The following is a 23,951-nucleotide window of genomic DNA, read 5'->3' on the forward strand; positions in this document are numbered from 1 at the left end:
GTAGTTCTTGTAGCGCGCGCAGACTAAGGATGCGATCAACACCAAAGAGACTGCTTCTTTTGTTTGGCTCTGTTGTTCTTGGAGCGAATGGTTTCCTTCTTTATTATTTATTTAATGATCACGTGAAGGAGCACCAGGCAGATGTATGAGGTTTTTTTGTCTAGTGGGCCAATGGTTTTGCGAAGTGTGCTTGTGTTGTGGGTTTGTTGTAGGTAGGCGAAGTGTTTATTGGTAAAGATAATATTAGAAATCGAATAGTACGTGAAAAATCCAGCTGGCAAACCGAGAAACAACTGCCAGAGGATTACGGTGCTAGAGTTGAAACTGGGCGTGCCGTTATCACTACAAACGAAAACAAGAGAAAAAATTTGCCAAGGACAGAACAAGGTTCCAACAAAAGACTTCATAGCGTCAATGGTGGTACAATCTAGGAACAATGTTAGGTACTACTACCCCGGATGCGAAAACACACGTTGGAGGGAGAGAAACCATAAAGGGAGAGGAGGACGGAAATGGAAAAGGAGTGGATATCCTTCCGGTGCTGGTGCTTTCTTGTGACAGAACAACTGTCAAAAGGTGTTTGGATCTTCTCATCAAGTTGGTGCACACAATTTCTCTTTTAATTAATTAAATTAATTCTTTTAACTTAATAACTTAATTACTAACAACGCAGTGGACTTTGGTGTAAGGCAAATTTTTGTATTTTAATATCAGAACATTGTCAGACAGCAACGACATGAATTTTGAGTGTTTTCCAGGTGTACGCAGGATTTTCTTTCATAGTTTCCAATTCATGTCAAGGCAAACAGTATTAGAAATTTGCTATTACTAATATGTTGATATTAATAGCATCTAAAGAAGCCGTAGGTGCTTTTTATAAAGGTGATCTTGTTCATAAAGGGAAAGTCAAACAAGAATGAACTTAACTTGTATGAGTAGATCTTACAAAGACAAATCGATGGTACAAGTTACTCTGTTATTTTCTCTTCCGTAATTGAGAACAAGCGATGTTTCTGTGATGTGCAACACCCACACACCCGCTCTCTGCTTCCTGGTGGGTTAAGCTCCGCCTACTGCAAACGAATCAATGCGTTTACGAACAACTGCCACGGATATATTGAGAATGCTGAATGTGAATGCGATGATATTATGAAAACCTGCCTTCTTGCCATCAGTGGTTCCTCTCTGACGTAAAATGGTGTTGGTAGAACTGTTTTTCCGTCAAGACTTTCTCGCAGAATTCCTCATTACTAAGGCTTACCCAAAGAACGCGCTTTTGCTTGAATAATTGTTTATCCTTGTTCTTGTAATGTTTGAAGAGAAACGTTAAGCACTCCGTCTGTCATGTGCAACAGAGGATGATCCTAATTTCACGTCCGGGATTGTAATTTTCTACCCAATCAGTGGCAAAAGAAAGTGACAGACTGGATGTGAAAATAGGATCGTCTTCTGTAGCACACACTAGACAGCACTCTCAACACTTCTCTTCGGATTTTGAAGAACAAGGCTAATCAAATACTCAAGCAAAAGCTCGTTCTTTGGGTAAGCCGTAGTAATGAGGAATTCTGCAAAAAAGTCTGACAGAAAACAGCTCTTAGAGTCTACCAACACCATTTTACTTTAGAGAGGAACCACTAACGGCAAGAAGGCAAATCTTCATAATATCTTCACATTCACATTCGGCATTCTCGATTTATCAGTGGCAGTCGTTTGTAAACACATTGATTCGTTAGCAGTGGGCGGAGCTTAATCCCCAGGAAGCAGAGAGTGGGCGCGTGGGCATTGCACATCACAGAAATATTGCTTGTTCTTGCTTACGAAAGCGAAGGTAATGGAGTAACTTATACCGATCGATTTGTCTTTGTAAGATCTACTCATACAAGTTAAGGTCATTTTGTTGGACTTCTCCGTTAATTATCAGTAATGTTTAACTAAGATATTTTGGATTCAACAATGTAGTGCTTCTAGCATATGGACAAACTAACGTTTTAAGCAATATGATAACATGTCTTTCAAAACCATTCCTTGTGATTATTTTGCGAAACTAATATCGACGACACCTAGATCAACTGGCATTGAATAGTGGATGTGTAATAATACTGTGCTACTGTTTTTAGGCCATGGTTAGGCCATGAGGTGTTATGTATGCAGGCATGTTTCCAGGTTACCCAGAACCACGAGTTTGGCATTACCATTAAAAAGATGCCTGAAAACCGAGGCTATTGATGTAGCACGTGTCTAATGCACTGTCTTCTCACTGCTACAAGTGCCAGTATGGAATGAAGCGCCAGTTGACATTGCCGGAGTTTGTGAGACTTGAATTGACAGCCAGCCGAAGCGGACAAAAGCTCACTGTAGGAGAAGTCACTGTGTTGACTGGTGGGTGCGTGAATGATCTGGGACTAGAACTTGACTCGGGTCAAAGATATCTTGGACACTATAGTGACGAAACCATACAGTAAAAGTATATGAACAATGACGACAAGTACAAGCTGATTGAGCAGGCGCTTAGACCAAGCTTCAATTACAAATTGCCAGTCCAGTGGAGTACGACTAGAAAAGATCTTTTCAGCATTGTTGGCTGCAGTCTTATTAATGGCTGACCTTTATATTATACTCTGAAGCCATGAATGGGGGATTTTGTATCCTTTGTGTTTTCTTTGCCAAGGGCGATCACAACAGCCTAGGTCAACTTGTCAACAGCCCTATGACTAGTTTTACTTGAGCCAAAATGACTAAATTTTAAGAAGTCATGTAGTAGCAACAGAATACCTTCACACATTTAAGACAAATGTAGAATGGAGACATGTCTGTAGTACAGATGATTGAGTCAGAAGCATCAGCAAATGTCAAGAGGAATCAATCCATTCTGAAGTCCATTCTGAAGAGTCTTGTTTTCTGTGGGAAGCAAACATTACTTTTACGAGTTACAGTCACCCTACCTCTATAATGATAACCTCTATAATGATATTACCTTTGTTACAATAGAAGCTGCTGAAACCAAAATTTCCCGATACCTTGCAATACAAAACTTTACCTCTATAACGATATTTTTATAACGATATTACCCCTATTTGGATTTCTGCCGCTGAAATGAAATGCGTCTGTAGTAGTTGTATAATGATATTCATTGATATTAATGTGCTAAAAGTGCATACAATACTGCGAGGCACTTAAAAATGCGAGCTGCGCATGTGCATTGCAACAAACATGGAGTCAAGTGCTGCTGCGGGGATGCGGAATCTTGAGTGGGAGAGGAAGGTTCGACTGATCACGCGCCTCTTTCTGCAGATGGCCATTAGAAGGAAACAATTATTGCCTTCTCTGTTGCAGAGAAAGCAATGCTGGTAAGCGGAGTCGTATCATTATGGAGCCAAGTCCTAGCCAGAAAGAACTGCAGTCGTGGTTTAAAGACACTTGGGGTAAAGACATTGCCCAGGGCACTCTTTCTGGGATTCTAAAGGAAAGTGATAAGTGGCTGCATCATGAGGAAACCGCCTTGTCTGCTAGAGATAAGCAGAAAAAGAAGCAGCGATCTTCCAATGTTGAAGAACTAGATGAATGGTTACTTCTGTTCATCATCAACAAGCGACCTTGGACCAGTGGATCGATGACTAGTGTACTGTGATTAATTAGGCTAAACAGTTGGAACAATTAAATGTCACTAAGTATAGTTTAAAGTAAGAACTTGTGCACAGACAGTGGTTCAGATTGCATTACCTTTATAACAATATTACCCTTATAAAGATATGTTAGCGTGAAACGGAGATATCGTTATAGGGGTAGGATGACTGTACAAGGACCATCGGTCTATGGACTTGCAAAGGGAAAACCAAGGGAATTTTAGAGCATTACTACAGGTTTGTGTTGATGCTGGAGATGCTATTTTGGAGGAGCATTCCAGAACAGCAGAGAAGAACACTCAATACATATCTCCTAGAATTCAGAATGATTACCTCCGTGCATTGGACAGCGGATCAGAGGCAAGAGGAAGTCCGTGAAGCTGAATACATACTTTGCTATTTGTGCTGATGAAGCTGCTGATTTGAACAGCAGGGAGCAATACCCTTTACTGTTTGATTTGTGGACAAGCAAAAGGAAATTTGAGAGGAGTTTCTGTAGTGTATAGTGTGTGATGAAAGAGTCACAGGATTACCCTGTCTCATTATTCAAACAAGATCACATTAACCATGCAATATGAAAGATATTATGGTTTGAATCTGTAGTTTTCTTGAGGCCAAGCCTATGATGGAGCAGGAAACATGTCCGGCAAATGCCTGCTATTGTATGCTATGAATTATACAATCATGTTTGTTTTGTGACATACCAGATTTCATTTGTAAGTGCAGCGGTGTGCAACTTGCGCTATGTGCTGCATCTAGCGTCAAGCCCAAATTTGCAGCACCAAAGCAGCACCAAGCCAGCATAATCAGATCTAGTGCACACACCTTACTGACCAATTCCTTGAGTTAGGACAGGTTCTACTAGGAAACCTAGAATACATCAGCGTGCATTGCACTAGGTAGTCTTGTGTAGCCAGACCCTCTTTCGCTGTCATACTTGGGTACTCTACCGGTGTACACAATGAATGTATACAAGTTTGTGGCTCTTGTAAGTATAGATTGATTATTTTACATGTCTTGTTGTCTTTTCGAAATTTTTCAGTTATTGTTGATGCTTGTCATACAAATAACTATTGACTGTTAAATTATTTGTGTAGGTATCGCCCATCAATGGAACATCATCCTATTATTGTATCTCAAGACTGTGGACATGAACAAACAGCGGAAGTGATACGTTCATATGGAAATCAAATCAAATTTATACAAGTAAGATAGACTAAAATATGTAAGTAATAGACAACAGCAAAAAGTCATGTTAAGAGGTGGGGCATACTGGTCAGTTGGTTGTGGTTTGTACATTTAATTGTATTTCTGCATGTATATGCTGCTTTTTGTGTGTGTGTGTGTGTGTGTGTGTGTGTGTGTGTGTGTGTGTGTGTGTGTGTGTGTGTGTGTGTGTGTGTGTGTGTGTGTGTGTGTGTGTGTGTGTGTGTGCGTGCGTGCGTGCGTGCGTGCATGCGTGCGGGCGGGCGGGCGGGCGGGCGGGCGGGCGTGGTGTGTGTGTGTGTGTGTGTGTGTGTGTGTGTGTGTGTGGCATAATTCCGGTAAGCAAGAAAGTCACACATAATTGCTTGTCTTGACTCAGGAGTATAAATGACTATCTGGTCTTTGACTGGGGCCCTAAGCAGCCATTGGCTGTGACGTGACATCAGTCATTGGGGTTCAGGTGAGACTTTGGATGCTCACACCACAGTTGGTTTCACAAGCCGGTGCTCCTGCGAGTACCGCATGCCCAGAGTTTCTCCTGACAGGAGCCCAGCTGTTAGCGGGGATTGTAGGGGTGTGCATGCGTGTGTGTGTGTGTGTGTGTGTGTGTGTGTGTGTGTGTGTGTGTGTGTGTGTGTGTGTGTGTGTGTGTGTGTGAGCGAGAGAGAGAGAGAGTGTGTGTGAGAGAGTGAGTGTGAGAGTGTGTGTGTTTTTGTGTGTGTTATCATGCTGTTTTACTCGCCTGGCTGCAGGAAATCCTGATTAACAACATACATAGGATTTAGATTGTACGAGAAGGCATTTTAATTAATTGGCTTGATTTCTCAAAGGAAGCTTCATTTGAGAGAACAGCTTGCATTGCAGGTTACTGTGCATGCATATACGTTTATGGGTTCGCCTGAATCCAGAGTTGATTGAGACAGTTCTAGCCTCAAGGTTTCATTAACATGATGATGACGTATTGTCTCTAAGTAACAACAATGCATTGCTGCACTGTTGTGCCATCTTGAGTAATGCGACATGTCATTTTACCGTAAATAGGCAAACTATAATTACACAATCAGTGTCTAGGGTTGCCACTTTAGTCATTTTGTATAATTTTTGTTTTGAGAGAATGCGTAACTTGTTGGACTTCTTTCTTATTGGGGACAGCCTTGGTGAGACCCTTCCTACGTGTACTGTACTGTGTTGAGATGTGTATGTTGGTACGACCGACTGGAAATGACATTGATTTGAGCCAATCACAGACATGATGGTTTGTGATGTCACAATGCAGGTGTATTGTCATAGCTGTACGACTCTCCAGGTTGTCGCTTTTCGTTTCCCACGGGACTAATAAGCGAATCGAGTTAGTAGAGATGGCTTGATAACTGTGACCAAAATGCAACTAAATGTGAGAACACGTCACTTGCAAAAAGTTACGCTAGAGCTATACCTCGATACGAGCATCTTCTCCGTGCGGATGACCAAAAGCGCTTCCACATCCGGCTGTGAATGAAGTACTTGAAGCTTGATTGAAGTGACCAAATTTACACAGGTTTCTTTTCTAAAGTATGTACAGTATGAGCAACACATCAATGTATGCCACAGAGTTGTTTGCGTTTTGAGTTTAGGAGGTTTACCAAACTACTTGAGTTTTTCTATGCAAAACCTTTTGACAAATCACTGTGTTTTGTGTCTGTTCTCACTAAAGCTTGTCCCAACAATGTTTCATTTTAAATAGTAATAATTATTACTTGGTGTTTGGTACATAGTGTATTTCTGAGGAGGCTCAAGGCATTGACATTGCAGTATTTTAAATCATAATTAAGTGTAAAAGTGTTAAGCAAAGTGTTGGAAATGGTGTACTTGGAAAGCTATTTGCAAGAAACTAAGACTAATTTTATGTTTACACATTATTAGAGGGCATATATGTCTTAGTTAATTATACAGTAGTGTCACAAAATAGCAACTTACATGAATGCACTAATTAGTGATGTTCTTTCTTTCTGGTAACTTATGGTGTTGTGTTGGTGTGTTTAGCAGCCAGATCTGTCTCCAATTGTAATAGATGGTCATGTGAAGAACAAATTGCTGACAGGTTACTACAAGATCTCTAGACACTACAAGTGGGCTCTTTCTCAAGTCTTTGATGTCTTTAACTACAAGGCTGTTATAGTAGTAGAAGGTAAGATTACTAGTAGGTGCAGTCCATTTGAGGCAGGTAGACAGGAAGGAAAGCAGCCAAGGCAGGTGGGTAGGCAGAGGAACTTCAGATGGATGGGAGCTTGTCAGTCAGACAGGCTGGCAGACAGGAAGACGTGGTTGTTGATCAGTGGCTATTAAATTTAGTACCACAGGTCGAAGATTTGTCTCTGCTGAAAGACATTCTTTGCATGGTAATGTCAGACGATGATGCGCGTGCGGCTTCTGGTGTCTGTTCAGACAGCATCAGATCCAGGAATTCGCTATGATGCAGTGCCGGATGACGATAGTGGATTGCATTTAGAGTTTGGTAGATGTCATGCAGTTTTACCTTGTAGGCTGCTTCAACATTGAGAACTTGTCAGCAAGTTCGACTGAAAGTGCATATAAAATGACATGCTGATGCGGAAGGCGTTGGAGCATTATTGTAGTGTGGACCCTGTTGGGAGAGGACGAGACTGAATGTGCGCTAACTCTAATTCTGGGAATTCTCTATTTATCATTAACCGCATATCTATCCCGGTCTCTAACTATGCAAACATAGCTACCACTATAACTCCCTCCCCCGACCATATTATTGCTCCCTACAACACCAAACTGTCAAGCTTACAGTTAAGCAATAAAAACGCAATTAACCTATACTTCTACAACAATGTCTGCCCAGCAATGTCTCTATTGTTACCAGTCCAGTGTGGAGGGCGTTCGCACTGCACATCCACTGCAAACATCATCCATTTGGCAGATGGTACCTTCCAAGCCGTCAAGTAGGGTTGACATGTGGTGTTGGAAGTAGTCTGAAGCGGACGAAATACCGAACGGTAAGCGACGGTAGCAGTAGTGCTCAAAAGGGGAGGTAAATGTGGTAAGCTGCTATGAATTTTCCTCCAGAAGTATTTGGTGAAGTCCACTGTTGGCGTCTAGCTTGGAAAAGAACCGGGCTCCTTGTATGTTTGAAAGAAGATGCTCGATCCCTAAGTTGCAACACATCTGCATTTATTCCTGCCTCAGGCATCACTACATTCAATTCACGCTTGTGTTCAGTTGAGTAAAATCGGCACATACAAATGTTTCCGTTTGTGTTTGGTACGACCACCATGGCCGCACACCAGTCAGTTCTATTTTCCTAATGACGTGTTGGTGCTCCATGCGCTTAAGCGGGGCCTTTACCCGTGACATAAGTGGCAGTGATATGCGACGGGGTATTGACAGGGAGAATGGGGCGGCGTTCTCTTGAAGTGAGAGCTCGTGAGGCAGGCCAGAGAACTTGCCTAGTCTTGCGAACAGCGAAGGGAAGAGAGTCTTAACATCTGGCAACATACGGGCAATGGTACTTTATTGTCCTTGTCCCATCTGACTGAAAAAAGTGTGAATAGCAGGGCGGCTCAACAGGGGTGTTTGCAAGTCTTGTACAACATAGAAATGTTGTTCCGACGTCCGGTTGTCGGACGACTTAGTCAGGAGGGACTTGAAATATCCTACACCAGAAGTTCTCTACCATCTGCACCTTGAAGAACTTGATGGGGTTGAGGAAGTGGCAAATATATCTGGCTAAATCGCTCGTGGTAAATCTTATCTGAAATAGCTGTGACGTTGGCACTGGTGTCAATTTTCATAATCACTAAGAGGGTCCCAAAAAGTACCCTTTGAGTCCAAGCTGACCCTGAGTCCAAGATGTTGAGAAATGCGTCGTTCTTCGTATTCTTGCGTACTCAGTGCGCTACTGCGGAAAGGCAGACCGTCGCGAGGTGGCCTAGTTTATTGCACCGAAGTCATTTTGAGTTTCTTGCTGAACACTTTGGTCTGGGGTGTCGATCATAACCACACCATCGACGTTTGCATGAGAAAGGTTGGCTATCTGATGGTGTTTGTTCGTTATCCTTACTGTTGTTGACGTTGTGACCCGGGTTTGCTGTAACACGGCTGTTGACTTTGTACGGCGTTTGCAGAAACAGCAGGTGTGTGTCAGTTACTTGTGGAGATTCTCAGACAACAGATTGTTAGCGCTTGACTGCCTCGCTGTTTCTCTTGCTCACTGCGATGGCGAGGGTCAGATCTGCTTGCAGTTGTAGTCTCTCTGATAGATCAGCGGCCAAAAGGCCTACCACCAGTTGATCACACATCATCTCCACCTTTGTGTCCCCGTACTGACAATATTCTGCAAGACCGTGAAGGCTGTTAAGAAAGTATCAACAATTTTACCTTGCTCTTGCTTGCATTGGTTAAAAAGGGCCCTTTCGTAGATGGGGTTTTGACCTGGTACGAAGTGGATTTCGAAACAGGCAATGACAGGTTTGTATTTCGTCTTGTCTTTTTCAGACAAACGTAGACTACTAGTACTGAGTATATATCTTCACCCTCCTTTTGCATACAGTAAATATATGTGCTCACCTGCACGCTTCTTGTTTCTTGTCGAGTCCCGAAGTAATGCGGTATCGTTGAAATCGCTTGATCCACCTAGGCCACACGTCTGGTCGAAAGAAATCGAATTTTTGGGAGCTGGTATGGGGACCGACACTGCCATCAGTTTCTGTCACTTTCTTAGGATCCCACTCATGTCACCATGTAGTGTGGACGCTGTTGGGAGAGGACGAGAATGTGTGCCAACTCTGATTTCAGGAACTCTCTATTTATTATTAACCTCGTATCTATCTGGGGATCTAACTATACAAACATATCTATCACTACAATCGTCTTGCCCAACCACCTACATAGTAACACCTGCATGGATCTGGTGTTACAGCCATGAGGATGGATCGTCTGGTTGCTGACGTTATTGATCAGGAGCTGCTGGTCTCGTATTCCCGGTTGGTGCATGTACCGTATATCATGCGGTTCATCGCTCGTGCGTTGTGGATGATGGACGGTCACATTGTAATGCATTTAATGTCTGCATTTTAAAATAGAAAATGTGAAAAATGAAAAATTTTGACAGACTCTGATTTTTTACTCTATGTTACCCGAAACAAAGAATTTATTGGTGTGGCCTTAGTAACATATTTCTGTGACTTGTCATTAATCTGAGGACCATACACATAACTGACAGGCGATAGGCAGGCAGGCAAGCAAGCAAGCAATTGAGCATCTGCTAGTGTTAAGTTTTGAGACAACACTGACAGTTTTCTTCATTGATTATATCTGTATGCTACATTGATCAAGTGTGACATTTTGTTCGTGTTTCTTGATTAGATGATCTTGACATTTCTGTCGATTTTTATGAATATTTCACAGCAACTCGTCACGTTCTAGAGGAAGATCCCACTCTATGGTGTGTATCAGCATGGAATGACAATGGCAAGCAGAATTTTATTGACACCACTCGACCAGGTAAATTTCTAAACATAGCATGCTTGTCTTTCTGTTCAGAAGCATTTGGTTAGCGTGATCATGTGATCCTAAAGCAGATATCAATTTCTTGTATGAAAGGTTTTGAAGGCACGTAAAGTCTTTAGAGAGTCTTAAATGATTCTTGTAATGTTCCATAGGGCATTAACATAGAATGATGCATGAATTAGAGCTACTACTAAAATTTAGTAGTGGTCTCATTAAAGAGCAATTTAATAGTTGATTTGTGCCTGATTAAGCGTTTGGGTGCCTAGATAAGCAGAAGCAGAAGCCCTTATGAACAAAGGCATCTTGACAGTAGTTGACTCCACACACACACAACCCATGCTGCTTATAGAGAAAGCGTACTTTGTGCCCAGTGTAATCTAATGTGAACACTCATCAATCAGTTGAATACTAGATCTGGGTACAACCAGATCTATCTTTTACCAAGGTAGGTTACAACAGTGTAAATATTGCAGACAACAGTGTAAACACTGCAGAAAAAATAGAAGGGTGGGCATAGGCACTTAAGTCGGACGTTTTGTTTATCAAGTTTCTTTGTTTGATTTACCACCTCGGGCAGCTATATGGACAGGCACTTATTCAGACATTTACTGTACCTTATTTTTTGACAAAGTAGTTTTGACAGCCACAAACACAATAAACTATCCACATCAAAGACCTCAAAGAGCATGCCAAACAGACTTGAAAGACTACTGGGCATGCCCAGTGAAGGGTGTTTGTAATGACATACTTGTATGTTTACTACCAAAGTTTCTAAACTGGAAACCAGTCAGTTGGATAGAAAGCCAAAGGAGGTACAAGGACATACACAGTTGGTCTTCATTAAGCCAGTGTAGTTCAAAACTAGACTTTTGTTAAACTTTTCTTGCCACCATGGATTATTGAGTGTTGTTAGTTATGAAAATCTTAGTTTATGCATCTGCTCGTGTGTGTTGTCTTTATTGCAACTTGTGTAGCGAGGTTATGATTAGAGGTGTTTTTTTGTCTGTGTGTAAACACGCTATCTTGGCTGGCTTAATTAATTAACATATCAATATGAAATCTTTAGGATATGAAGATCTGGCCAAGATCTTGGATGAGTTTGAGAGTGGGCACTCATGGTTGACAAATTGATTAATAAATATTTTAAATAATTAATCTTGCAGCACACAATGGCTGATTTTAATTAAGCTTCTTTGTGATAGTACAGCTGCTGTACTTCTTGCTCAACATTATCACAGCAACTCTTCCCTTGATCAAACATTTTGCCATGCACAAGGATTGCATAATGCCATCGTATTGAAAATTTGCCATATATGCTCTGTATGCACCTGTTTCATTCAGCGCATTCTGCACTAAATTATCTGTTCATGGAGATGTAGCTGCATGTGCTAAGTGCCCCAGGATCCAACTCAGAACAGCACACTTTACAGTTGGCACGTGGGTTGTGTGATTTCGTCGTAGATGGCTTCTAGTTTGCTGTCTTTCTCATATATAAAAATGTTACAAACATAAATGGCTTGAATTTGCTGTTGGGATTTCTGAATTTTGTAAGAATGCTTAGTGTTGGTTAAGTAGATGAGCTAAAAATTTAGACTTACAACCAAAGATATCAAGCTTTACAACAGTGCAAGTGCAACGAAAACTATATGTTGGCCAGTCTAACAAACACTAGTTGCATTGAAGTTCGCAACCAATTTTTGTGCTGATAGTAGAAACTCTCAACTACAGACACGTTAGCTATTTGCAGTAGCATTGTATTTTAAAGTATTTCCGGATGTGTAACTGATGATGCCTGTTTGTAGACCTTTTGTATAGAAGTGATTTCTTTCCTGGTTTGGGCTGGATGTTGACTGTGTCTGTGTGGAATGAAATGAGAGATAGGTGGCCTAAAGCGTCAGTGGCATTGCTTTTGTACAAGAACCTTGTATACATTTCTGACTGACTTTTTGTTAGTTTTTGGGATGACTGGATGAGAGAATCTGCTCAAAGAAAAGGAAGGTTAGTCATAATTTTGTCAGTTTTTCTGTAATTATGCAAGAACATCAATATATCAAGAGTTGCACTGACTTGTATATTTAGACAGTTGTACTATAAATCATAAATATTTCATTATTAGGCATTCATTTTGTTGTCTTTGCCATTGCCAGGGCTATTGACAATCTATTGTCAATAAATAGTGACTGCAGTGCATTTTTGCTAGCTGTACGAGGTTTACCAAGTTTGAGGGCAACCATACCAGTGTGTTCTTGGGTTGTGACAACGATATGTAGTTAGATCTTATGGTGCTCATGGTGATCTCTTAATACAGTATTGTCTGCTTTACATGAGCAAACATCCAAACATCAACTAGCGTTTTCAAATGCTTGTACAGTAATTACCAATGTGGTAGGTAGCGTAGGGTTGCCCCACATTGCAAAACAGTTGCTGTGCAATCTATTGTGACCTGCAGTCTTGTAACTTTGCTGAAATGCGATCAAGAGCTTACTTGAAGGGTTAGATGTTTATGACATGCCAAGGCATTAGGCTTTCCAGAAACTAGAAGATCTGTAGACCTGGCTAGGTATAACTCTTATGACACATAAGGCAGGTAGTCACAAGACCAATTTTCTAGGCTCTTAAGAAGCTTGATTTATATGAACATATTTGTGTTTGATACTTTATTAGTTATAGACAGGGTATTAACAAAACTCGTTACTACCTTAGTTATGTGCCTCACTGTGCATGGAATGTCTCATTGTACGTGCACAGTGGAGGATACAGTGGTCTGTTGGTGTGTGTGTTTCCATGTGTTTGTGTTAATGCTGTATCTACTTGCACGGTGGATTTTGATGACAAAAAAATTCTTCTATTGGTAAGAAGTGACGATTTCTTAGATTTAGATTGGTGGATTGCAAGATAAAGCTCCGTTCTTTAGTTATGGGTGATTTATTGGTGTGCATGTGTTACATCTGTCTACTAGTTTAGAGGATTTAACGATGAAATGGGCTTCTATGTGTAAGACATGATGTTTCTTGGATTTTGATTCCTGGATTTCATTTTTGTTTTTGAGTTATGGGTGAATTATTGGTGCCACTGCGAGGTAGAAGTATACTGTAATCTGCCCCTTGTGTTCGTCCTGCTGAACTTGAATGCCCAGTTGATTGTACACCAAGGCGTGGGCATCCTCGGTGCTTTCATTAACCCGAGCGTGTATGCCTTAGGTTTACAGTAATACCACTGTGGACAGCTGTTTTGTAGGGGGGGGGGGGGGCAACGACCCGTAATGGTAACTAGGTGGGACAGGTGGAAAATTCCACACCAGTTACCATGATGGCATCAGCTGGCTCTACTTCCATGATGAATGTCTATAGAATGACACAAGTTCTGTGACAAACACCAGTCAGTCTTGTTTGTGCATAATTATATATAGATTGCAGTGTTCGAAATTCGCAAAATTTTCTACTCGCCAAAGTAAAAGCCTTGGAGTTCCAATTCATGCATAAAATAATATTATATTAATATATTTTAGTAACTGGTACAATTACAATAAAAAAGTAAATTTGCGTTGAAACTTGTAAAAATTCTATTGTTTGTTTTGAGAAGTTATATGATATGAAATAATATCATTAAAACTACATGTATGATAGATACACACTTCCCATTTTAATTAATTATTTATTAATTGACAAGCTAGCTATGTCTAAAAGTTAGTAGTGGTTGTGTAACAGAATCTGCAGTGATTACTAGACTATACTTATGTGTATTACTGATTGACTTTGTTTACAACAAGAATACAAGTGCATTACATTTTATTCTCATGCTTGTCATCATTCTTGATTCTTTTGTTGTAGACGATTTTTGTTGCCATAAGGTGCAATATAAAGGCGCCTCTTAAGTTTTCTTAATTTTGACCATAATATAGAAATTAATTAATAGCCTATGTAGGATCAAAGGTCTCGACATTTAGAACTGACCATGGTGTTCATTTCCATCATTATCTATTAGACTAACCTAAACTAACCATGCACAAAGCTCTATACCATTGTTTTTATATAGATTCATGTACACCTACCATGTACATGTTCATCTTAGATTCTTGAGCTGTACTGTAAAATTTGTGCATGTGGACTGCAATATACATGTATCTGTGAGCAAGCCCTTGTGTGCTCTTGACCCTAGAAGTAGATTCAGACTAGATTGAATTTGCTACCAACATTTGGCTATGAAACTATCTACTCCCTTACAACTTACTGCATATATTGTAGGCGACTAAAACATTTTTAGATGGTTTCTGAAAGGCGGTTCTAGACTATGATCATGATATTGCATTGGAAGAAACCTACAAGTGAATTTAAACAGACAGATAGGTAATAGCATTTAGGCCTAGATGACAAGAGTGTAGTACTGCAATAACTCAGAAAACATCACTAGGCATGTCTGGTTTCACAAGAAGGTTTGCAGGTTTGCAGTCATATTCTTTGTGTACACAAGGGAAGTGTAAATGAGATTGCAGTTTCAGCAGCTGTTTTAAGTAACTGTCCTTTCCCACAATACAATATAAATGGCAATTTAGATAAATGAGATTGTGATTCTGAAAGCCAACATCCGCTTTTCAATGCTTATGTACACAATTAGCCTTACAGAATAGGTAAACTCAACACCTCATGACTACAATTCTCAACATGCCTGCCCGCTTCTCTGCTAATCTCTGGCGAGTGGACAGCTACCTTCCACTCGCCAACTTCGATTTGGACTCACCATTGGCGAGTAGGCGAGTGGGAATTTCGAACACTGGATTGGAATGCAGTGCTTGCACTCATTGTTATCACTGGTGAATTAGTGTGCCAGATGTCGACAATCCCATTTGCCAATCTATGTGTCTAGTCCCCTTCTTATGCTCTTGTAGCAGGTACAGTACATGTACACCAGACGTGTGTAGCAGCTGTTCTGTAACCTAAGCTAGCAGCCGAGGGTTGAGCACTTTAGTGCTTCTGAATAGTAGTGTGTTTGTTAAATAAAGAATGAATAGTAGAGTAACACAAAGAACCATAACAATGTATTACAGTGAAACTAATGTAATACCATGAGACTGCTCTAAAAGCTGAAGCAACAACTGATTTTAAATTTCAAATTTCTTTACATGTTTCTAGATCTTCTGTTATGTTAAAGCTGTTATGTGTATCACTTTCAGAGTTGCAGTTATGTTCGTGCATCAAAGACTGCATGTTCACACACTTAAACAACTTGCATGCTTACCCCACGTCAAGCAGGCTACGACGATGGCAAACAAATCTTGCCATGCTATAGATTTCCCGATTCAAGCGTCTGGTGCAACTGCCAGTCACCGCGGAACCAAGCTCCACTGTGGTATGCACTAAAACTGTGAACCGGACGCATCTGGGTAGAGCTCCATGTCTATGGCAGCAGAGAGATGGACATCCAGCATCATTGCAACCCCATTCCAGGATGGGAGAAAGCGATACCACCATTGAAAATTCTTCCTAGTTTTGCTGTTAATGTAGACATGGTGATGACTTAATAGGACGAAAATTGTCAGGTCAAGAAGTTGGCGTAGAAAAATTCAGCCAGCTGGAATGACTTTGCATGCGAAGCTAAGCTTACCAATTATAGATTGTAAGTCACGCTTGGTTGCCTTACAGTGTGACAGCCACTGGAGAATTTATCCATCAGATCCCTCAGTTTTCAAGAGGTAATCTGGCAACCAGCACCTCTGAGTCGACTAGGAAAGTTATGGTTGTAGTCGGGCCTGTTTCCTTGCTTGGCTCCATCAGTATGCCCAGCTGATGGGCTTTGTCCTTTACCCGTGTCATGGATGCAGGGCAAGTGGAGTTGTCAGGTTTGACAAAGAAGAGCTCGTTGAGGTCGTGTAGAACACAATTAATGTGACACTCTGTTACTAGGATCCATTCAAACGCGTCTGCTACTTGATTAAATAGTGTTGGTGAGGAACGTAGACCAAAGGGAGAGCGCTTGTCAACGTAGTATTGGTCATCCCAATAAACTCCCAGTAGGTCCCAATCCTCTCAGCGGACTGAGCACAGACAAAAGGCATGTTTCAAGTCCATCTTCGCCATTTAGCAACTCTGATCAGCCTGTTTCACGAAGGCAATGGCATCATCAAGTTTCTCACACCGCAAGTGGTACTCCTCTGGGTCAATGCCGTCGTTAATACTAAGTCCACGAGGAATGGAGAGGTGCATATTCAGTCTCAAGCTACCTTTTTCTTTGGAACAACACCTACGCCAGAGCACTGGAGAGTTGGCAGAGGGGGTTCGTTGTAAGGGCCAGCCATGTGACCGCGTTCACATTCTCAATCGAGCCCTTGCTGAACAGTGACCTTGTGCTCAAGTGCGGACTTTAGGTTGGAAGATAAACGAAGGTAATGCGCACCAGTGTGGTCAAGATTAAATTATGACGTAGTGACCAAAGCAGTGATTCAACAAACGTACAATCAGGGTGATTGTGTAGTGACATTGCAAAAACCTCAGGCTAAAGTGGAGTGTCCGGTTTATGCTTGTTTATTGGTGCTCTTGCTGAAATGCGTTGCCTCTGGGTGATCGCCGTGGCAGATGAAACATTGGTGTCGGTATTTGCACAGGCTAGGTGATGCTTGGTTCTTACATCTACCAGCATTGCAACAGCAACAAGCTGTTTAATGTTCTCACTGTTAACTCAGATGCCTGAATAGCACTAGAGATGGATCTTTTACAGTAGTTTCTTTGCTGTGGAGCATCTTGTTGTACAGAATATTGGTTGTTATGCAGATTAGTCTTTACATGATTAGGATCGCCCTCTAAGGATGTTTTTCAGCCACCTCTGTATGAGTTGTGTTATTCTACATGACAAATTTTAGCACACCTGATTTGAGGTTATAGAGGGTGTTTGAGACTACTGCAGTAGACCCTCGATTATTCGACCCCTTTGGGCAAGCCATGGAGGAATAGGTGTGGGATAATGAAAAGAACGGATAATCGAAGCGTCGGAGTTTTAACTGTACCTCGGAGTTCCTGTCCGCTTTTGAGTCCCAGTCTACATGGTCTGAACTTTTAGAACATGTGCAATACGCTAGTGATAAAATGATTGCACGAAGACGTAATACGGGTACTATATATGCAAACTACAATCACCAAACAGTTGAAACATTCTAGAAGCCTCCATATCTTTCATTGCCATTACTGCACATTGTCACTGTGCTTGCACAAAACGGGCTTGTGACGTCATTTCCACTTTGCAAACACGGTCGGATAATCGAGGGGTTGGATAATCGAGGGTTGGATCGATAATTGAGGGCCTGCTGTAGTAAAGGTTCTTAGATAAAACTGTTTTACAAGTATCTTGTGTATTGAGACTAATACCTTGTTCTTGTTATCTTGTTTGACATTTAGAGTATTTGTATAACTTTAGAAATACATTAGACTGCACATTAAAAGGTTTATTCTATTTTTGCATTATAATGTGCTGCATGTTCTAGTGCATTTTTGTGTCACCATCTTTCTTCATGCTGATTTGTTTGTACAGAGCGTGTATTCGTCCTGAGATTCCACGTACAGACACATTTGGTCGTATTGGAGTTAGCAGGTTATTTTATTACTGTATCTCAATGTCACTGAAAAATGAAAATGAGCTGTTGTAGGGGACAGTTTTTTGATAAACATTTGAAGTTTATTGTTCTAAATTCTCAACCTGTGTCGTTTAATGACAAGGACATGTCGTATCTTATGAAGGTGAGTAACAACTTGTTCTCAGGATATGAAGTACACATTAATTTTGACTTACAAGAACTTCTTGTAGGTTATTGTTGGAGTTTGTAGATACTCTTAATACAGTAGATGTTAAGCTTGTAAACAGGCATTTTTGTCTTGGTTATCTGTAGACCAATCTGTGAAGTGTTAGATGATTTGTTTTGGCGTAAGCCACTCTAAATAGATTATTAATTTTCTGGTGTTCTCTTGCATGCTATTTTGCTTTGCACAAAGGTGGTCCCTTATTGGTATTATGCATGTGCACAAGAGTGTGTTTTGCAGGCGATTGACGTGTGTGGCTTTGCTTTCTCTTACTTTCAAGATAGTTGAGTGTTTTTTATGTAATGTGTGTTAAGAAATCATGGCTAAATATGCTACTGCTTGCAGATAAATGGCATTTAATTAGGGAGTGTGACTAAGTTAGGTTAATTTGAATGATCCTATACTATAATGTGCCAACCCGCGCTTCCGTCTGTCTGGATGGACGTCTGGATGTCTGGATGTCTGGATGTCTGTAACTCTTCGATTGACACGACACCGGTCTCGGATTGTCGAGAAACGCGGCGGCCCGGTTGAGTTCGGCCGTTGGAAATGAATGGTAGAGTCAGATTTCACCCGGACTGCCTCCGACGGCCAGAAACGAGACTCTGGCGGCCTGAAATGAGATGTGCCGGAGTTTCTTTGTTCAATTAACCGAGTATGCCGATGTGACGTGTGCTCGCCAGCCACTGTATACCATCCTCTGGTCTAGAGTAGAGTGTAAGATGCGTCCACTGCAGTCAGAGGTTTTAAGCCGGCTCACCGGGCTGCATGTTTGTGTGTGCGTCTGTTCGTACATGTATGTGTAGGTCATGGAAAGTGTGTGTTCATTGCGGAAGTGGTGTCATTCTCCACGAATAGATCATGACGTTTTGTGTGGGAAGAGTCTGAGATGGGGAATCCAAACTGCGTTGTCTGGAGTGTGTAAGATGCATAAAGCAATAGGACGCGAAGATAAATTGATACCGATCATAGGGCGGGGCGATGTGACGTGAGCTCGCCAGTCTCACCATCCTCTAATGGTATAGTAGAGTGCAAGATGTGCTCGCTGCAGTCAGAAAGTTTTCTTTGCTTATAGGTAGCTACTATCTAGGTGTTAGCACAATTCCTACCGCCCATAGGGCGGGTGAGGGCTAGCAAAAATATAATAGATAACTGTCTGGTCACATCAATTTTGAAAACCTTTATACCAGAAACTAGGAACTTATATGGAGTGACCTAAACTTGGTCAGTACAGTATAGTAACAGGGTTCTAGCCAGGCATGCTAAGGCGTAGCAGGATGCTACGCCTTCAGACCGCCCGCTACCCCTTCAACCTACCCACTACGCGTTCAGAGATGATCGCTACGCCTCCAACGTACTGGCTAGGCATAGATAGTGTCTCTGTTCATACCTGTGGAACGTTTATCACAACAGTGATAATGAGGGAGAAAGTGGAGACTTGTCAATCATGAGTCTCTAATTGCATACCTATAGTATTGTAATTGGATTTGTTGCCTTGTAATAATAATGACAAATGCTTAAGAAAATGTAATTCGTACCCTACTATCAGTCTGCCTCAGTATAATTTGTAGAGGCTGAGTTTCAGTCAGTACAGCAAAAGCAAACGATTACAAAAGGTATCCTAAACCACTCCTCCAAGCCATCAGAAATTTTTATTCCAGAAATTTGCATAGGTCCACATGTACATGCCACGCTCACGTGCCAGACTCATGTGTCACGCCCATTCTGCAGAACCCTGTAGTAACAAGTACAAACAACCAACACTGGCAGCGATGCCACTTCTACATACTTTTTTTTTCAGTTGCTCACGTAAAACAATACCTTTCAGCCCCTAAAAATATGTAGGATTTTCATGCAAATTTGCTAGTGCCAAATTCCAATGTACTTGAGAATAGCAAATCTACTAAACTAGATGTGGCTAATGGCATTCTGTTGTGTTGATTTATGGATGGACACTGTAGTTACTAAGTACTATTTTGCACCTTTAGTTTGGTACATGTAGTACCCATATTAACCAGTATCACCTCTGCAGTATTATCAAGACTGTGCTACAGTAGGTGTCACTTTATGGCAACTGGTGACTGGGTGAACTTTGATAACTAAAGCATTGACAGGACAATTGGCGGAAGTAGTGGTACATTATTTTGAGCTCTGTAATTGCATGTAATAGATAGGTAAGACATCTTATCTTACGTGACCATCAGTGTTGAGCATTTATATAGCACAGTCACATTGATGTACTTTTTGAGTTTGGTGTGGTCATTGTTACTTGCTACTGTGATTATAATTTATAATGTCTCAGACTAAGCTATATGATCAATTGCACAAGTAGGTATATTAGTTAATTTACAAATGAAATTTTGTAGATTTTCCTATAATTTTTGTCACTGCATGGCTTCTATCCTATTGACAGCAAATCATGTGAAGCTGTAATATCAGCTTCTATACCTATCGATTGAGAGATGGCTACTTTTATTGTTTTCTGTGGTAGGATACGTATGATCGTCAATTTTATAGTGAGGTGTACCATACACCTCTTGTGTCTGCAGACCAGCTGTTATCAGGCTCTGTAGATCGTACAGTTCGGGTTGAGTATAAGAACAATGCAGAGTTCATGCAATTGGCACAGAGAATTGGAATCATGGCAGATCTCAAGGTAAGTGTTATAATGTTTATTGCGTGTATGTCTTTCTTTAGCTGTTCCTCGTTAATTTGTCTGCTTGTTGCATAACTGTGCACATTCCAATACTAGCATATTCTTGTAGGGCTGTTTGTCTGTTTGTTCTGTGCGTCTGTTTGTTTATTTTATTTGTCTGTTGTCTGTCTGTTGTTCTAAACATTTGGACTAGGCCTACAGGATGCAGGCGACAGATGTTTAGTTGATTCAACCGATATTTCACATTAGTGAAGAAGTAGCTCCTACTACATTATCTAATATGTTGTCATTTAATGACTCCAGACGTTATGTTCTTTCCTTTGACAATTTCGTGTAAGTAGTATACAGTATTTCACAATTCTTTGTTGCATCCAAATTGCTTTGCTAATCTTTCTTCCTTGACTTGAGTGTAGTTATTCTGTGTCTCTGTTAGTGCCTATCTCAGTTTGTGAGCCTGTGTGCTCCTTTTAGTAGAGTAAGTTTGTTTGCCTTTGTTTATCATGTGTTACTCTGTCTGGTTGTGTTTACTATTATCTTGCATCTTTTTATTAATTCTTCTGTTTGGTTAGGACTTTGTTCCTCGTACAGCATATAAAGGGGTCGTCAGTTTTATGTTCCATTCTCACAGAGTTTATCTAACTCGACCTGAAGGGAGAACAGAGCACTACACTGATAAACCAAAGATAAGAGTGGCATAGACAGAGCGTTTTGATATAGAGGAATTTGTACTGTTTCTAATGTTTGATACATGTAATAAGAGAGTACGATGTAAAACTGCACAACATACACGACATGCTGTTGAGTTGAAGGGTGTGAAGGTATCGTTCCACAATTGGAAAAGTCTTGACCACATGTATTGAGAGCTTGGCAATATGAAATAGCTCTGTCGCCATTGAGAATGGGAGATCTCTTGTCAGGCATAAACCCAAACAAGAGATCTCCAGAATGACTAACCCAGCATATGGGTTTTGAACATTGTATGTTAGTGTGAGATGTTGCTACTCACAAAGATTCTGCTACTGCTGGTGACAGTACCAGGCTAAACCTGCTAGATCTAATAATCTGCAAAGTCAAATGTTTGATAAATGGAAGTACTGTATTCAAGTTCAGATTGGCAATGGTACGTCTATATTTGTTGTTTAATAATAGATGCCTGACTTACAAATTTTCTGCATTGAATATGGTTTCAAACGTAAGGTCCAGACCTCTCAACTTTCATAATTTCACCTTGAATTTTACGGTTTATGACATCTCACGTGGTCTTACTGTGAAACCTAATTTCTCATGTTTACTGGCTTGTCACAAACTGTGCTCAATTTGGCTTGTAGTAGGCTTGTAGGTATTAATGTAATTTGGCTTGTAGTAGGCTTGTAGTTATTAATATCTACATTAGAATTTATTACACTAGGCTTGCACTAAGGCAAAGTGCACGGACGGAAAGGTCTGGGAAATTGCTGTCTTTGTACACATGTAACTGTTCTCGTGCTACATTTCAGTTATGATTGAGTTAGATGTAGGTGATGTGTTGGGGGCTACTATGTAGTGAATCTAAGAGGCCAAGAGATTTAAAAGACACTTTGAGTACATCAAAGGGACCTTGAATGGGTAGTTAATTGTCATGTGAGATGCACTCTGCTTGTGAGTCTTGAGTATTTAAATTTAATTATTTTAGTACTATTGAATTAGCAGACTGTGATGAAGTTGCCTCAAGCTCCAGTTTGAGCAGATCTTAGGTAAATCTCCAGATGTTACAAGTGATCATCATGCTCTGCAATCTCACTCAAAAAAGTTTTCACCTTGCTCTTAGGTGAAGAACAAGGAGTACAGAGGAGCAGCTAAGTACAAATCACAAATTTGATCAAGAATCTTCTTGGCAATCTTGTGAAGCCTAATTTAATAGCAGGCTGTCAGGCTGACAGATGAGTTTTTGACTTCTGTTTGCTGTCTCTCTAACAAGGTTTGAAGAATGAAGACATTTCAGACAGGCAGCCATGCTTTCAAAATATGCAAAGACTTCTATGTATGCAAAACAGACTATCTGTTCAAGTGGTGCCCTTGGAGGAGGAATTCTGGAACATGCTACTTGACTGGATTTTCCTCAATGACAACAGATAGGCTATTTAATGGGAACTCTGTCCATAGATTTTTCTGCTGTAGACATTGACTTTGTTTATGAAAAGTTTCTGAATTAACACGAACTGTTATCACTGGAGCATATCCCCAAGACAGTGAGGGAAAGCTGCAAAACTATAGAATGAAGGATCAAGATCAATTGCGTCTTGATGCTCTTTTTGGTTACAGTACTTTCAAGGTGTCAAGAAACGAGGAACCAATAATAAGAGGTTAGACTTACTTATTCAGAGACCGCTTAGTGTTATGACCTCACTTGAATGCAGCAGCAGAAGGACTATTTTCTGTGGTTAACCAAGAATGAGACTCATACAAGTAGTTATTGAGCACTGATGTACACTCTCCTCCTTACTTGTTATGAAGACACACGTAGTAATCCAGTTGAGCGACAGCCTTCTGCTACTAGGTCTTAGTGACAATTACATGCAGGTAGATGACTTATTCTTGAACCACAGTGCAAGTAGGGTATTCTGTTTAGTACAAGTTGTGTTGCCTAATGATACAAAATTGGTTAATTAAAGGGTAACTGCAACGGAAAAATCAAAAATTCTTTTATGTGAAATTGATAGTTCTAGTTGCATACATGACAGGAAAAATAGTTTTAGATTTTTAAGTTAAATCTTCGCTGAGGTAGCAGGTCAAAGTTGCTTCCGGCTCTTCAAGTTCCAATAACGTGTTTAATAACGGGCGTGGTGTAGTGGGGAGACAAGTGTGCGTCTCTCTAGAGTCATCGGCCTGTAAAAATGACTACATCTTCATATCCAAGGCAACGCTGCTAGGGTAGAGGCGACGGCAGCAACAGCGAGTCTTCTGAAGATCCCTCTGGAGGTTTTTACGTGATGATAACGTTCCGTCATCGCAGAATCGCAGGGTGAAGAAGATGTGCTGGGAGCCACTAACTAGTGATTAGACCACACAGGTTCGAGTTCAGCGACAGTGTCTCTGAAGCTTTGAGATCGCCTGCTGCCTTGCAAGCGGACGAGAAAGAGGACAGGCTACCCGATAGCCTGTCATCATTGCAAGTAGAAGTAGGAGTGT

The 23,951-nt window shown here is 40.8% G+C and overlaps 1 protein-coding gene across 2 annotated transcripts; it reads left to right on the plus strand.

The window, feature by feature from the left end:
- Positions 1-468: 468 nt before the first annotated feature.
- LOC134187961 (alpha-1,3-mannosyl-glycoprotein 2-beta-N-acetylglucosaminyltransferase-like) lies at positions 469-22,516 on the plus strand. Of its 2 annotated transcripts, XR_009971210.1 has the most exons (11): positions 469-597; positions 4,721-4,829; positions 6,852-6,996; positions 10,200-10,337; positions 12,146-12,236; positions 12,297-12,341; positions 17,862-17,921; positions 17,977-18,067; positions 20,619-20,783; positions 21,353-22,388; positions 22,456-22,516. XR_009971210.1 is itself a non-coding variant. In XM_062656143.1 (10 exons), the coding sequence occupies exons 2-10, from the start codon at positions 4,734-4,736 to the stop codon at positions 21,479-21,481; spliced, it is 960 nt and encodes a 319-aa protein (XP_062512127.1). In that variant the 5' UTR covers positions 469-597; positions 4,721-4,733; the 3' UTR covers positions 21,482-22,497. The 2 variants fall into 2 exon arrangements, 1 of the variants encoding a protein (XP_062512127.1); XM_062656143.1 differs by having other exon boundaries at positions 21,353-22,497.
- The last annotated feature ends 1,435 nt before the right edge of the window (positions 22,517-23,951 follow it).

This window comes from Corticium candelabrum, chromosome 12 (assembly GCF_963422355.1).
Source record: "Corticium candelabrum chromosome 12, ooCorCand1.1, whole genome shotgun sequence".
NCBI lineage: Eukaryota > Metazoa > Porifera > Homoscleromorpha > Homosclerophorida > Plakinidae > Corticium > Corticium candelabrum.

Bases quoted from the DNA above. Each gene is read 5' to 3' on its own strand.
- LOC134187961 (XM_062656143.1), top strand. From the start codon at position 4,734: ATGGAACATCATCCTATTATTGTATCTCAAGACTGTGGACATGAACAA. The intron at 4,830-6,851 runs GTAAGATAGACT...TGGTGTGTTTAG, and splicing joins ATCAAATCAAATTTATACAA to CAGCCAGATCTGTCTCCAAT. The intron at 12,237-12,296 runs GTCAGTGGCATT...ACTTTTTGTTAG, and splicing joins AGAGATAGGTGGCCTAAAGC to TTTTTGGGATGACTGGATGA.